General features: G+C 38.8%; 1 protein-coding gene and 1 long non-coding RNA gene across 7 annotated transcripts in view; one reads left to right on the plus strand and one right to left on the minus strand.

Moving 5' to 3' along the window:
* LOC125174793 (uncharacterized) overlaps positions 1–854 on the minus strand; it is a 29,225-nt gene extending 28,371 nt beyond the window's left edge. The window contains exon 1 of the long non-coding RNA XR_007155562.1: positions 776–854. This is a non-coding gene — a long non-coding RNA (uncharacterized LOC125174793). The remainder of the gene's footprint in view (positions 1–775) is intronic.
* A 235-nt stretch (positions 855–1,089) lies between these two features.
* TRPC1 (transient receptor potential cation channel subfamily C member 1) overlaps positions 1,090–16,025 on the plus strand; it is a 66,420-nt gene continuing 51,484 nt past the window's right edge. For 2 of the 6 annotated variants that reach the window (XM_047875299.1, XM_047875301.1), the window contains exons 1-2: positions 1,090–1,633; positions 15,489–15,643. In XM_047875299.1, coding sequence (XP_047731255.1) covers positions 1,459–1,633; positions 15,489–15,643 — 330 coding nt within the window. In that variant the 5' untranslated portion in view covers positions 1,090–1,458. Of the gene's footprint in view, positions 1,634–12,281; positions 13,003–15,488; positions 15,644–16,025 lie in introns of those variants that run through there. The other 4 variants (XM_047875300.1, XM_047875302.1, XM_047875298.1 and 1 more) reach the window with 3 other exon arrangements.

A 16,025-nucleotide genomic window follows, 5' to 3' on the forward strand; every position in this document is an offset into this window, starting at 1 on the left:
GGTGACAAAATCTACTTTTTCAAAGCAGTTTAAGACGAATTTTTAATGTTTATTTTTGAGAGACACAGAGAGAGAGAGAGAGAGAGAGAGAGAGAGATGGGGGGGCGGGGAGTACAACGAGTGGGGGAGGGACAGAGAGAGAGAGAGAAAGGGAGACATAGAATCCGAAGCAGGCTGGGCGCTGTCACCCCAAAGCCAGACTTGGGGCTCAAACCCACCAACAGTGAGATCATGATCTCATGACCTAGGCGGAAGTCAGACGCTCAACGATTAACAGACAGCTACCCAGGCCCCCCCCCCCCCGCCCCCAGCCTCGAATCTGCTTTAAATAAGTTTGCTTTAAAAATAATTATTCAGGTAGGTAGTACTTCAGTTAGCGCTTCAGTCAGCTTTTGCTCACCACACATTTATAAAATCAAATTTATAAATGTGAAGACAAACCTCTGGAAGGACTGTAATTAGAGTAGATCCTAAAAATATGCTTATCCAATGGTTACGTGTTGGTACACGTGAATTACATGTGAATAAAGGTATACCATCAGGAATGTTATGCCAATTTTATATCACAGACAAGTTGTTAAAAAATAGTCTAGAAATGAGTATAGCTAGCCCAAACACACAGACAAGGTCAAGTCCGGTGGCGTGGCCAGGCAGAGGACCCAAACACGAAATATTCAGACAATTCCATAGGTGGGGTCGACTAAACGTTAAGTCGTCAGAGGCTCAATTAACCATACCCATGCGTATTTATGTGCAGCAGGAGACGGTAAATTACCTCAAATCAGAAACCCAGGTGTGGGGAGGACGCACTGGGGTCTTCGCCTTTTCCCTAGCAATTAGAAGCCTTCAGAGGCCGCAGCTGACAGACGAGGAACGGGGGGCGGGACGCAACAGACCCCGCCCCCACAACAGGCCCCGCCCACCACCGAAAAGGCCCCGTTGTCGTCGCTATAGCGGAGCGGAAGATGACGTGAGGAGAGTCGCGAACATCTCCAGGCGCAGCTGGGCTGGCGGTTCCCACATCCCGGGAGCCCGACGTGCGCAGAATCGCTCTAGGAGCTCCTTTCCCACAGATCTCCCATCCTCCTCCCGGGCCGGGCCGCCCCCCGCGCGGCCCCTGCGGCTCCTGGCACGGCCCCGCGCTCGGCTGCCGCCCTGGCGCGCGCCACTCTGTCGTCCCCGGAGGGGCGCGGACCGGCTCGGCCCGGGCGCCGGAGGCTGGGGAGGGGGCGCTGGCCCCGGGGCCGCGCATGCGCCGCCACCAATCTGGGGCTGTCGGTGGAGGGCGAGTGCTGGTTTCGAGGGGAGGCGACGCCCTTTGGGGCCAACGGGCCGCGCGCTGAGGCGGCTGTGGGAACGACTCATCCCTTTTCCAGCCCTGGGGCGGGGCTGGGGTCGGGGTCGGGGCTGGTGGGGGCCCCGCCTCCGTCTCCTGGCCTGCCCCCTTCATGGGCCGCGATGATGGCGGCCCTGTATCCGAGCACGGACCTCTCGGGCGCTTCCTCCTCCTCCCTACCTTCCTCCCCATCCTCCTCTTCGTCGCCGAACGAAGTGATGGCGCTGAAGGATGTGCGGGAGGTGAAGGAGGAGAACACCCTGAATGAGAAGCTTTTCTTGCTGGCGTGCGACAAGGGTGAGAGCTAGGCCCCTTTCTCCACTTCAGGGCGCCCCTGCCCTGCACACCCTTCGCCCTCTCCCCAGCCTCACTTTGGGGCACTCTTTCCTCACGCGCCGAGCGTCTGTACCCGCCGCGTCCGTTGTCTCGCCCGGGCCGCCCGGCGCCGCCTCTGAGAGTGGAGCTGGCGGGCGGGAGCAGCCGGCGAGCAGCCCTCCCAGCCCCGCACCTGGGGCGGCGATTCTGGCCGTGGCCTCCCTTTGTGGGGTTCCGTATTTAGGTAGCGATGTGAGAACCCAGACCCTCGGGTTTTAGCCCCCGCCTCTGCTACTAACCCCCTGAATGACTTGGTCTCCCTCTCGGGGCTTCTGTTCTTTCTCTCTGGAAGCCCAGAGGGTTTGTCTAGTTTTGGATCTTCTAGTCCGAAAATTCCATGACCTTGTTTAAGGTTCCTCGTGTTTATGGGCTCTCAGCCATACTTGTATTATTGAGCTTCAGCCACCCAGTGCCTTGGTGTTCATTGACTGTTGAATGGCATTCGGTATGTCAATATCCTAGGGGGAGATAAAGACAGGCGTGGAGAAATTATGCCTTAGTGCCAAACTTTTTTTTTAATTTACGGAACTTTGTTCGTGCTTTTCATTGGAGAAGAAAGTTTATTGCTCCTGAGTCGTCTTCGGGGAAAAAAATGGTAGTGCAAAACAATTACAGGGCAAAAATGTGAAATATATTTAATGAGTTTTCTTTAAAAAGAAAATAAAAACCTAGAAATCAATTGTTTTTATGGCCATAATAAAATCTCTTTATTTAAGCATGCTTTCTGTTGGTACGTATAATAATAGGAATGGGAAATTGCCCTAAGACAGCCTTTATTTCCTACATGTAAGAAAGAGCTGTGATTTTTCTCTTTCTAAATTTATTAAGTTGCCTTACAATGGCCATGCTCACTTAGGCACACTGTTTAGGATCATGCACACTTCCAAAACATAAACCCAAAGAGCAGCTTACACTGTGAAAGGATTAACTACAGAGGATTTTTTTTTTTTTTTTTTTTGGTCTGTGTGTATGAGCATGTTTTTAATAAATCACAGCCTCTCTAACCTCTTGCCACTTTTGAAATAGGATTTTATTTACACAACTTTTTGAAAACACATTGACATGTAAACAAAGTCTACCTATGTGTGTTGTCAGACACTTTTACGTTCTTATGTAATAGTATTAAATTAGGAAAGCCTTTGTTAAAGTCCACCACGGACACAGCTTTGAATAGTCTTGGAAATGTAAAGAAACATAGGATATATGTTTATAACCTCACAAAAGTCATTGTCGATTATGTAAAGTTACTTAGTATTACTGAAGTGGGTTATCTGAGTTCTCTTCCCTCAAGGATTCTCCGAGAGGGGAAGGGACAAGATTGTGTTATACTAGAATGAGTAAGTGGCTGCTGCATCTACCCCAGCTTACTGAGCTGTGGTTATTTTAAAGCAAGCAAAGTATGTCAAGAAAGGGCATTTAATGTTGCTGTCAAATTGAGGACAGAGGAATGCCATATGTGGTTGGAGTAAGTACTTATATGTATATTTAGAATTATTGCATGGTATACCTCAAATTAAAGTTTTAATATGTAATAGTTTTGAAGCCTATCTAGTAGTGTCAGTTGAAATAGCTTCCAATTCTTTGTCAGTTTCCCATTTTGTAAAATCATTAAGATTCTTGGGAGAGGTTTGGATTTTTGGGGCTGGGGTGAAAAGTAAATAAGCATGCTTTTTTTTCCCCCCTCTATAATAGAGACAAAAAAAATTTTTTTTTGCTTATCCCAAGCAGGCTCCATGCTATCAGCACAGAGCCCGATGCCAGGCTTGATCCCAGGAACTGTGAGACATGACCTGAGCTAAAATCAAGAGTCTGCTGCTTAACCAACTGAGCCACCCAGGCACTCCTAGAATTTTTTTAAATGAGTGCAATTAAATAGGTATTTTCTGTTTCAGGTGTGTTAAATTCTTGGCTTAGATTTGGAAAAAAATGGCTTAAATTACATATATTTATGGTATGTTTACATTGGAAAAATAAATTGGAGTTATAGCAGTACTTTTTTGTTTACATGTTTGTATTCACTAATAGTGTTAAACTTTTAGTGTACCTGAACCAAATCTAAAAGTGAGAAGTTTGCTGAAGTAGCTATAGCTTCCACTGTTGGAGCTTTCACCAAATCAAATGGCAAACATTTACTAAAACAGCCATTAGGGTAGATTGCATATACTTTTCAAAGATGATTTCATTTCATCCTGACAACCCCATTAGCCAAATCTGTTGTTATACCTATTTTACAAATGAGGAAAATGAGGCTTAGCAGTGTTTTAAAATCACTTTGCCCAAGGTTACATTAGCTAGGAAATGGTAGAATTGAGATCTATATTGAGCCTCTGCTCTTAGCCACTGTGTTACATTAATCTAGTTGTAGCTGAATGAATGAAAATAATTCGTATTAGAGAAGACATCTAAATTTGGACTTGTTAGTTAACGATTAAACTTGCTCTCCTATGAATGTTTTATAAACCTTGTTTCTGTGGATTCTATTTATCCAATAAAAGTAAAAAGCTTTAATAGCACTAGAACAGATCCATTCTAGAATATCTATATTTATCTTCCTTTTCATTTAGCAATCCTACTCTACATGTACAAAATGATTATAATATATTCCACTTAGGGAGAATTCCTAAAAGATAAAGTGGTCATTGTGTATGTTAGTGGGTGGGTGGCTTTTTGAAAGGTCTGTACAGATTGAAGAGCAAAGAAAAAACGTAGGAAAGAAAAAGATTTTATGTTTGATTTTATAGTTTGTATAGCTGGCTTTTATGTAAATGAGCTCAATAGATACAGGCAAGTGCTGATCAGGTAGTGGCTACTTAATAGTGGCTGTTATTTATCTTGAAAGTAGGTCAGAAGCATGTATCATTGGTTCTTTGTGTAAAATTTAGAAGAAAAAGTCAAAGTTCCTGTACCAGTGACATCAAGTTAAGTCTGTTCTCACCCCCCCCCCCCCCCCCCCCCCGTCCCTAGTAAAATTCTCAGCAAGCACACTCATATTCTTTATAGACAGAATGCTGCAACTCAGGTGAAAGTTAATTGAAACAAGGGCTGGCTATTTTATGAAATATTAAGCAAGATTCTTATCACCTGCCCCTTTCCTCTCTCTTTGAGAGTTAATGTGATAATGAGCCACTTTTATTTGTGGAGCCTGTGGTTTACTCAGGCCTGCTGGCTGGAGAAAGGGTTAATTTGTTTAGGCCCTTTTAACGCAACTGGAGAGGATGGTAGCTTTTAGTATGCATTCATGAGCTAAGCATGTATTACCCTTTAATGTGCTGACGATCACTTCTTGTGCAGAAAAATGGAGTGATGAAAAGACCTTAGTCTGGATTCATTCCCTGTCAGCTTCCCATGAAGGGTATTTTCAGGAAATTCTATGTGCAATTAATGAGTCAGGATGCCCTTGAGATTTCAGTATGGGGGCACAGGAGGGATGGAGAGAGCTGTCCTTGGGCTCAATCTAAAGTCTTGGGTCACCTTTGTGATAGGATTTTGCTGCATTGTGTGGGAGGGCGCCTTGATGACTGAATGCTTACATGAACTTTGCATACGTTTGGGCTAAGCATGCTTTTAAGATGGGTGACATTTTTGGGAGAAGTAATACCAAGCTGCCGTATTAATAACACCTTAATATATTTAATGGGGCTTTTTTTTTTTTAGCTATTTGATGTAAAATAAATTTTATATAAACTCATAAAGGATATAAACTAAAGTTTTATTCAACTTGCAGCATCACTGTGAATTGGGTCTCAAGTCATGTACCAGACTCTCATTACAAAGTAAACATTGCTTCTAATTGTTTTTCTAATGGATTCAAGAATATACTGTTAATAATTCTTAATTTATCAACTCACTATAAAAAAATGTATCACCTTCTATGCTGTATAATTTTTTCCTATAGCAGATTGAATGTTTTTTGCCAGATGATATTCATTATCATTAATAGTCTTCATTAACAGTCATAAATGGCTAAGAAATTACAGTAATTTCTTTTTTAAAAATATTCAAACATACCATATATATGAGTATCTTTAATTTTGAAGGTTTCACTTATAACAATATGATTACAACTCATGGGGGGCATCTATGATAAATAGTGGGGTTTGCACATTTGGGTAAAACTACATTTTTTTAATAAGTTTATTTTTAGAGAGAAAGAGAAAGAGAGTGCATGTGCACGTGCCTGAGCGGTAGAGGGGCAGAGAGAGGGAGAGAGAATCCCAAGCAGGCTCTTCACTGTCAGCATAGAGCCCGACTTGTGGCTCGAGCCCACGAACCATGACCATGAGATCATGACCTGAGCAGAAGTTGGGTGCTTAACTGAATGAGCCACCCAGGTGCTTCTGGGGAAAACTACATTTTTAAGTCATCTCCACTGTAAAAGTCTTGTGGGTATTTTATTTTTTTAAGATCTGGTTCAAGCTAATTTGAAGTTTGCTCTAGAGTTAACATTTTAATCGGTGTTGTCACTATTTGTATTTATAGATTCAGTAACTGAATTTGATCATGTCTTTGTATTTTTTTACTTCGTCATTTTTTTCCTTTTAATAAAATCTTTTAAGTGTCTTCAGTTAATAGTTCAATTTCAATGCTGCTGTTGAGGGGCGCCTGGATGGCTCAGTCAGTTGAGTGTCCAGCTTCGGCTCAGGTCATGATCTCACACTTCGTGAATTCGAGCCCCACATCAGGCTCTGTGCTGACAGCTCAGAGCCTGGAGCCTGCTTCAGATTCTGTGTCTCCCTCTCTCTCTGCTTCCCCCCTGCTCACACGGTGTCTCACTCTCTCAAAAATAAATAAAGATTAAAAAAAAATTTAAAAGAATGCTGTGGTTGACACACTCAAAAAGTTTGTTACAGAAACTTGGTTTCAATAGCTTTACAATTTTTTTTTGACTGATAAATTCTCCCATACTCCACAACTAACTAAAAATTTGGATACTATAAAATTAAACTAAACTGAGCAACATTAATGCTCCCATTTTAGTGATACTGAAATTTACTGTCATATGCCTGAAAATAAAATGAGGTGCTAATGAAGAAAAAAATGGAATCACCTATTCTTAATTGATATTGTAATTTTTCTCCACTGTCTTTCTTAAGAGTTTAAGTTGGCCAAGGTGAATTTGTTGCTAAGGATTTATGAATTACTCTGGTATTTATATACTATTTCATTTTTATTTATTTATTTATATTTATTTTTTTATATATAATTTATTGTCACATTGGTTTCCATACAACATCCAGTGCTTATCCCAACAAGTGCTCTCCTCAATGCCGATCACCCACTTTCCCCTCTCCCCCACCTCGCCATCAACCCTCAGATTGTTCTCATTCCTTAAGAGTCTCTTATGGTTTGCTTCCCTCCCTCTGGGTACCTTTTTTTTCCCCTCCCTCACCCCCATGGTCTTCTGTTAAGTTTCTCAAGATCCACATATGAGTGAAAGCATACGATATCTGTCTTTGTCTGACTGACTTATTTCACTTAGCATAATACCTTCCAGTTCCATCCACATTCCTGCAAATGGCCAGATTTCATTCTTTGTCATTGCCAAATAGCATTCCATTGTATATATAAACCACATCTTCTTTATCCATTCATCAGTTGATGGATATTTAGGCTCTTACCATAATTTGGCTATTGTTAAAAGTGCTGCTATAAACATTGGGGTATGTGCGCCCCTGTGCATCAGCAGTCCTGTATCCCTTGGGTAAATTCCCAGCAGTACTATTGCTGGGTCATGAGGTAGTTCTGTTTTTAATTTTTGAGGAACCTCTGTACTGTTTCCCAGAGTGGCTGCACCAGCTTGCATTCCCACCAGCAATGCAAAAGAGATCCTCTTTCTCCTTATCTTTGCCAACATCTCTTGTTGCCTGAGTTGTTAATCTTAGCCATTCTGACAGGTGTAAGGTGATATCTCAGTGTGGTTTTGATTTTTATTTCCCTGGTGAGTGATGTTGAGCATCTTTTCATGTGTCTGGCCATCTGGATGTCTTCTTTGGAAAAGTGTTTATTCATGTCTTCTGCCCATTTCTTTACTGGATTATTTGTTTTTTGGGTGTGGAGTTTGGTGAGTTCTTTATATATTTTGGATACTAACCCTTTATCCGATATGTCATTTGCAAATACCTTTTCCCATTCCTTGGGTTGCTTTTTAGTTTTGTTGATTGTTTCCTTTGCAGTGCAGAAGCTTTTTATCTTGATGAGGTCCCAACAGTTCATTTTTGCTTTTAATTTCCTTGACTTTGAAGATGTGTCAAGTAAGAAATTGCTGTGGCTGAGGTCAAAGAGGTTTTTTTCCTGCTTTCTCCTCTAGGGTTTTGATGGTTTCCTGTCTCACATTCAGATCCTTCCTCCATTTTGAGTTTATTTTTGTGTATAGTGTAAGAAAGTGGTCTAATTTCATTCTTCTGCATGTGGCTCTCTAGTTCTCCCAGTACCATTTGTTAAAGAGACTGTCTTCTTTCCACTGGATACTGTTTACTGCTTTATCAAAGATTAGTTGGCAATGCATTTGTGGGTCCAATTCTGGTTCTCTATTGCATTGGTCTGTGTGTCTGTTTTTGTGCCAATACTATACTGTCTTGATGATTACAGCTTCGTAGTAGAGGCTAAAGTCTGGGATTGTGATGCCTCCCATTTTGGTTTTCTTTTTCAATATTATTACTTTGGCTATTTGGGGTCTTTGTGGTTCCATACAAATTTTAGGATTGCTTGCTTTAGCTTTGAGAAGAATGCTGGTGCGATTTTGATTGGGATTGCATTGAATGTGTAGATTGCTTTGGGTAGTATTGACATTTTGGCAATATTTGTTGTTCCAATCCATGAGCATGGAATGTTCTTCCATTTCTTTGTGTCTTCTTCAATTTTCTTCATAAGCTTTCTATAGTTTTCAGCATACAGATCTTTTACATCTTTGGTTAGGTTTATTCCTTGCTATTTTATGGTTCTTGGTGCAGTTGTGAATGGGATCAGTTTCTTTATTTCTCTTTCTGTTGCTTTGTTATTGGTGCATAAAAATGCAACCAATTTCTGTACATTGATTTTGTACCCTGCAACTTTGCTGAATTCATGTATCAATTGTAGCAGACTTTTGGTGGAGTCTATCGGGTTTTCCATGTAGAGTACCATGTTGTTTGCAAAAAGTGAAAGTTTGGCTTCATCTTTGCCAATTTTGATGCCTTTTATTTCATTTTGTTTTCCGATTGCTGATGCTAGGACTGCCAACACTATGTTAAACAACAGTGGTGAGAGAGGACATCCCTGTCATGTTCCTGATCTCAGGGGGAAAGGCTCTCAGTTTTTCCCCATTGAGGATGATATTAGCTGTGGGCTTTTCATAAATGGCTTATATGATGTTGAAGTATTCCTTCTTTTGCAACTTTCTTGAGGGTTTTTATTAAGAAAGGATGCTGTATTTTGTCAAATGCTTTTTCTGCATCTATTGACAGGATCTCCTAGTTCTTTTCTTTTAATAATGTGATGTATCACATTGATTTGCGAATAGTGAACCAGCCCTGCAGCCCAGGAATGAATCCCACTTGATCATAGTGAATAATTCTTTTTATATGCTGTTGAATTCGATTTGCTAGTATCTTATTGAGAATTTTTGCATCCATGTTCATCAGGATATTGGCCTGTGGTTCTCTCTCTATGCTGGATCTCTGGTTTGGGAATCAAAGTAATGCTGGCTTCATAGAATGAGTCTGGAAGTTTTCCTTCCATTTTTATTTTTTGGAACAGCTTGAGAGGGATAGGTACTACCTCTGCTTTAAATGTCTGGTAGAATTCCCCAGGGAAGCCATCTGGTCCAGGACTCTTATTGGGAGATTTTTGATAACTTATTGAATTTCTTCACAAGTTATGGCTCTGTTCAAATTTTCTGTTTCTTCCTGTTTGAGTTTTAGTAGTGTGTGGGTCTTTAGGAATTTGTCCATTTCTTCCAGGTTGTCCAGTTTGTTGGCATATAATTTTTCATAGTATTCCCTGATAATTGCTTGTATTTCTGAGGGATTGGTTGTAATAAATCCATTTTCATTCATGATTTTATCTATTTGAGTCCTCTCTTTTCTTTTGGAGAAGCCTGGCTAGAGGTTTATCAATTTTGTTTATATTTTCAAAAAGCCAACTCTTGGTTTCATTGATCTGTTCTACTGTTTTTTTGGACTCTGTGTATTTATTTCTGCTCTGATCTTTATTCTTTTTCTTCTGCTGGGTTTGGAGTGCCTTTGCTGTTCTGCTTCTAGTTCCTTTAGGTGTGCTGTTAGATTTTGTATTTGGGATTTTTCTTGTTTCTTGAGATAGGCCTGGGTTGCAATGTATTTTCCTCTCAGGACTGCCTTTGCTGCATCCCAAAGCGTTTAGATTGTTGTATTTTCATTTTCATTTGTTTCCATATATTTTTAAATTTCTTCTCTAATTGCCTGGTTGACCCATTCATTCTTTAGCAGGATGTTCTTTAACCTCCGTGCTTTTGGAGGTGTTTCAGACTTTTTCCTGTAGTTGATTTAAGTTTCATAGCATTGTGGTCTGAAAGTGTACATGGTATGATCTCAATTCTTTCATATTTATTGAGGGCTGTTTTGTGACCCAGTATGTGATCTATCTTGGAGAATGTTCCATGTGCACTCGAGAAGAAAGTATATTCTGCTGCTTTGGTTGTTGCTAAGGATTCACGAGTTACCCTGGTATTTTATATACTATTTCATTTAATTTAATTAATTAATTTATTTATTTTGTTTATTTATTTTTAAAGATTTTATTTTTATTCTCTACATCCAGTGTGGGGCTTGAACTCACAACTCCAAGATCAAGAGTCAAATGCTCCACCAACTGAACTAGCTAGGTGCCCCCAATACTATTTCATTTTTTTAAATGTTTATTTATTTTTTAGAGAGAGAGTGAGTATGTGTGCATGTGCAGGCAAGCAGGGGAGGGGCAGGGAGAGAGGGAGACAGAGGATCCGAAGCAAGCTCCATGCTGATAGTGGAGAGCCCGATGTGGGGCTCAAGCTGGCGAATTGAGAGATAGTGACCTGAGCCGAAGTTGGATGCTTAACCGACTAGGACACCCAGGCGCCCTAATAGTATTTAATTTTTTTAAATTGCTATCTAGGACTCACTACATTGTTTTTATGACTGCTGGTGGGGTTGCAGCCTGCATTTTGGAAAACATTAGTCTAGAAAGATCATACTGAGTAAACAGGAGAGTTGCATAAGGTGAGTGGAGAATGGTTGTGAAGCTCAGGTCCCATAGGGATTAATAAGCCACAATAAAGATTTTGGCACTTATTTGAGGTGTGATGGAAAATTATAACAATCCTCAAGATTTTTTTTTTAAATATTTATGTATGTATGTATGTATGTATGTATGTATGTATTTGAGAGAGACAGCATGTGAATAGGGGAGGAGCAGAGAGAGAGGGAGACACAGAACCTGAAGCAGGCTCTAAGCTGTCAGCGCAGAGCCCGACGGGGGCTCGAACTCATGAACTGTGAGATCGTGACCTGAGCTGAAGTCGGACACTCAGCCGACTGAGGCACCCAGGCACCCCTAAAAATTTTTTTTAATGTTTTATTTATTTTTGACAGAGAGACAGAGCATGAGTGGGGGAGGGGCAGAGAGAGAGGGAGACAAAGAATCTGAAGCAGGCTCCAGGCTCTGAGCTGTCAGCACAGAGCCCAACGCGGGGCTTGTGCTCACAGACCGCGAGATCATGACCTGAGCCTAAGTCGAAAGCTCAACAGACTGAGCCACCCAGGTGCCCCAATCCTCAAGATTTTTGAATTGAATGATAGGAATTTTAAAAAGATCAACTCTGGCTGCTGGGTGGACAGTGGATTAAAGGAGTGGGGCTAGAGCAAGGTGGACAAAATGGCCCACAGGCCAAATCCTCACCACCTGTTTTTGTGAGGCCTGCAAGCTAAGAATAGTTTTCACACTTTGCATTTCAAGTTATTGGGAATGAATCAAAAGAAGAATAATATTTTATAATATGAAGATTATATAAAATTTGAACTTAAGTGTTCACAAATAAAGTTTTGTTGGAACACATTGGAGTTCACCTGTGTACATACAGTTTGTAATCACTTTTCTGCAGTAAGGCAGACTTGGGTATTTGCCCATAAAGCCTAAAATATTTACTCTGTGGCCCTCTATGGAAAAAGTATGTTGACCCTTGTATTAGAAGTGTAAGCAGCTATTATCAGTAAAGAATCTATTGCAGAGTTCAGGAAAGAGATGATAGTGGTTTGGACTAGGGTAGCAGTATACATGAATACAAGGGGATGAGTATGGGAACTATTTTGGAGGGGGGGCTAAGAAGGCTTGCTATTGAATTGGCATATGGGTGGAATTGATTGAAAAGTTATTTTTCCTTTACTGAAAAAGGAACAATCTAGCCAAAAAGTAAACAGATTATGTTGCATTTTCTTCTATATATTATATTTTAAAAGATAAAAGATGCATGTAATTATTAAAAGCAACTTTAATATAAAATGAAAAGTATATATTTGTCTGACATAAAAAGGCATTTAAATTGTAATCCTTGCTCTATAACTAGCTTCTTCCTATATATTTTAAATTTACTAATCTCTTTTCTACATATACGCTCATCCTAAATTTTAGGATTGTTCTGGGTTTAACAGTATAGCACATTGTTTTAAATGGCTTGCAAAGGTAAACTTGGGTGGAATACTTAGAAACCTAAACTATAGTTTCCTATAGGTTCTGTGACTATAGTTTGTAATATTTCATTTGCATATGTGTGTCAGCTATCTCAAGGTGGTACTTTTTATTATCTTTAGGGATGAAATTTACTGATTTGGTTTTGATTTTTAAGTTTCTTTTTTCTTGTATAGCCCCCTGAGTATAATGGAAGTAGTCTTTGAAACCTTAAAGCTAGGGTGTCTGACATTTGCAATAAATTACTCTTTAAACAGCAATGTAAAGTTTTAAAACGTAGCAGTTGTTTCTGTCCATTTGCTGTACCTACAGTTTATAAAATTTTGTCAGAATTGTATTTATACAATTCTTTATACTTTTCTGGCTCTATCAAAAGGCTGACTAGATAATCTAAAAACCCTCTGCTTCAAATCACCTAGGAATGCTAGCTAAAATACAACAAACGACCATTTAAATGAATAGTTGAGCTTTCAGGAAATTAAGGGAAACACTCAGGATCCAAAAGTGAGAAAAAGACTGAAAAACAGAAGAGTATCCTTAAAACATTATACCTGTAGCAAAGCTGTAGATGAAGAAAAGAATCCATCCACCAGCACTGGGAGACTACAGAGAAGCTTGTAAGTAAGAATATGCAGATATAGTCCTGTCTCTTGTTGGCTTGGAGTTTAATATTACCTACTTGGTCCATGAAAACCTAAACTGAGAAATAAATAATGAAAAGGATTGATAGGGGAGCAAAACCTCTGAGTTATATGGAAGAAACAAACTTAAAACATCCTTGATGTGATAAGCTTTCAAACTAGGTTGCCAGGATTCCCACAGTTAAGCTGCATAAAGATGAGTTTGCAATGCTCAATTTAAAAATTCAGAAGACAGTCAACCATTATTGATAATCACTAGGCACAACAAATAGGATTAAATCCTTAAGACCTGATAAGTATCATATAAAAACCATAAAATAAGTATGTTTAAAATGACTAAAATCTTAAGGAAATGAAAACATAAGGAAGTAAAACAAAAGATTTGGAAAGTAATCCAGTAAAATTTGGAGAAAAAAAAAGTCATTAAAAAAATAAATGAGTTAAAGTGATTGAATAAGGAATAAGTGAGATTTGGACACAGTATCAAGAATGCAAGAGAGAGAGCAAGAAAGAGGAAAAATAAGAAATGTTTAGAGACACAAATTGGAATGAGATGATCCAACATAATGTGTGTGGTTTGTTTTTTTTTTTATGTTTATTTGAGAGAGAGAGAGAAAGCACGCACATGATGGGGGGAGGGTCAGAGAGAGGGAGACCAAGGATCCGAAGCAGTCTCTGCATTGTCCCATGAACCATGAGATCATGACCTGAGCCAAAGTTGACGCTTAACCAACTGAGCCACCCAGATGCCCCTCCAAAATAATGCTTAATGGAAGTTCCAATAGAAAACAGAGTAATATGGAGACAAAGTAATATTTGAAGAGGTAATGGCTGAAAATATTGCAGAATTAATGAAGGGCAGAAGTCCTTAGATTCAGCAAGCTTAATGAGTCCCTAACAGGATAAATAAAAAATTAATCCTCCCCTAGACACCTCATGAAACTAAAGAAAATAGAGTTTTTATGGGTAGCATTTTCCTACCACTAAGATATTGAAATAAATTCACCTTAAATAAGGTTTAAGATGTTACTTTCCAAAACAATGTGAAATTTTCACTGGTCTATCTGTATATTCACTATTCATCTTGTGACTAAGAGCTTCACTTTTTGAAGTTTTTTTATAAGTTTTTGCCATGGAACATTAGTATCTAAATATTAATTAGCAGTGCTATGAGGAAAATATTTCTTTTCATGACTAGTTTTCTTATTGAGGAATCTAATGAAGTATGCCATCAAATAACTACCATTCAACTTCTTCCAAAATGTGTGGGAACTTTAAAGTCATTGACTAAAAATAGTAGCAAATCTTTGAAAAGTTTTAACAAAAATCTGTTAGTTTTCCTTCTTGTCCACTCATTTAGTTCACTTTTAGGATTTTTTCTTTCTGTATCATGAAATTACTCATTTCTTTTTCCTTGTGGTTTCCATTCTGATTGTTCTTTTCCTGTTTATTTTTCATACACTTTTGCGGAACAACTATATTTGCAAGTCACTTAAAATGGTTTATTCCTCCTATGTTTCAAAAGTTAAATAAACAAAACCCACCTTGCTTTATTTAATTAGCCCTTCTTTTTTTATTTATTCCACCTTATTATTATATTACTGCACTAGCTAGTCAACAGATAAATATAATGGGCCCTCGGTGAAAATGATTACCTCCATAAATAATCTCATTTACCCTGTTGGGTCAACTGTTTTGATGTGGGCTGGAGTTAGGCGGAAGGTAATCTGCATGCTCTCAACACGTCAAACTTCACTTTGAAATATTCTGACTTCAGCCCTTACCAGCATTAATTATTTATTAATTTATGAAGTGAACATTCCCTGGTCACGTAAGCAGATGATGAGGTGAGTGAGTGAGTGAGTGAGTGAGTGAGTGAGTGTGTGTGTGTGTGGAGAATGGGGAGAAGAGGATAGGAATCTCTGGCATCCTTTCCTCTTACTATGCATACCTACTAGCATGTATACATTCACATTGCTTTTCCAAACTAGGTTTTCCCCTGTAAAACCACTTCTTAATATTCTATGCTTATTATTAGATCTTATTTTTAACCATTGTTATGTGCTAGTAAATGTGTATATGAGATGTAAAACTAAATCCGTTAAGCTTCTTTTATTTTTCTAGCTTCCAGTCTGTACTTTTGGACATTCTGTATTATTTAAATATCTTCTAAAAGTTTCTTTCCTTACTTATAGTCAGTCAATTATGAATTTTAAACTTAACTTTTGTTTCAAACTGCACACTTAAAATTTTACTCCTTATGTTTGCAGTTGGTGTGCATACTATTTTATCAGGATATAAGTTTTTCAGCAAGGAAATGTTCCCATTTTCTTTGCACATTTCCATATGCGAAATGAGTTTAGATTTTTAAATTTTCTTTTAAATCACCAGGCTAAGTTTTTACAGTCATTCTTATCTAATATGTCTTGGATATTAAATTATGTTTGTATATTGTTATTTAGGTGACTATTATATGGTTAAAAAGATTTTGGAGGAAAACAGTTCAGGTGACTTGAACATAAATTGCGTAGATGTGCTTGGGAGAAATGCTGTTACCATAACTATTGAAAACGAAAACTTGGATATACTACAGCTTCTTTTGGACTACGGTTGTCAGGTACAAGGCTAGATAATTCTATCCAGTAGCTTCTAAGTACTGTTAGATATGCCATATTTTCTTCTTTCTTTCTAGTTTTCTTCCACTCCCCCCTCCCTTTCTTCCTTCTTTTTTTTTTCTTTCTTTCTTTCACCCTTTATTTGGTCTTGAGCCACTAAAAGTTTTAAAAACAAACCATGAAAAAGCCTTTTTATAAAAAGTATATTTTGTCTTGATTTATCTTTTTCCTCCCAATTTTGACTTTTTCCTTCCTTATAAATGTTTTATAACATCTGACAGGTAAATTATCATGACTTATTAAAGATGGCTTTGTTTTTATTACTTATGTTATTACTATTTATATTATATATTTAAAAATAGTACAAATGTTCTGGAAGTGTCA

This window comes from Prionailurus viverrinus, chromosome C2 (genome assembly GCF_022837055.1).
Source record: "Prionailurus viverrinus isolate Anna chromosome C2, UM_Priviv_1.0, whole genome shotgun sequence".
Classification (NCBI taxonomy): Eukaryota; Metazoa; Chordata; class Mammalia; order Carnivora; family Felidae; genus Prionailurus; species Prionailurus viverrinus.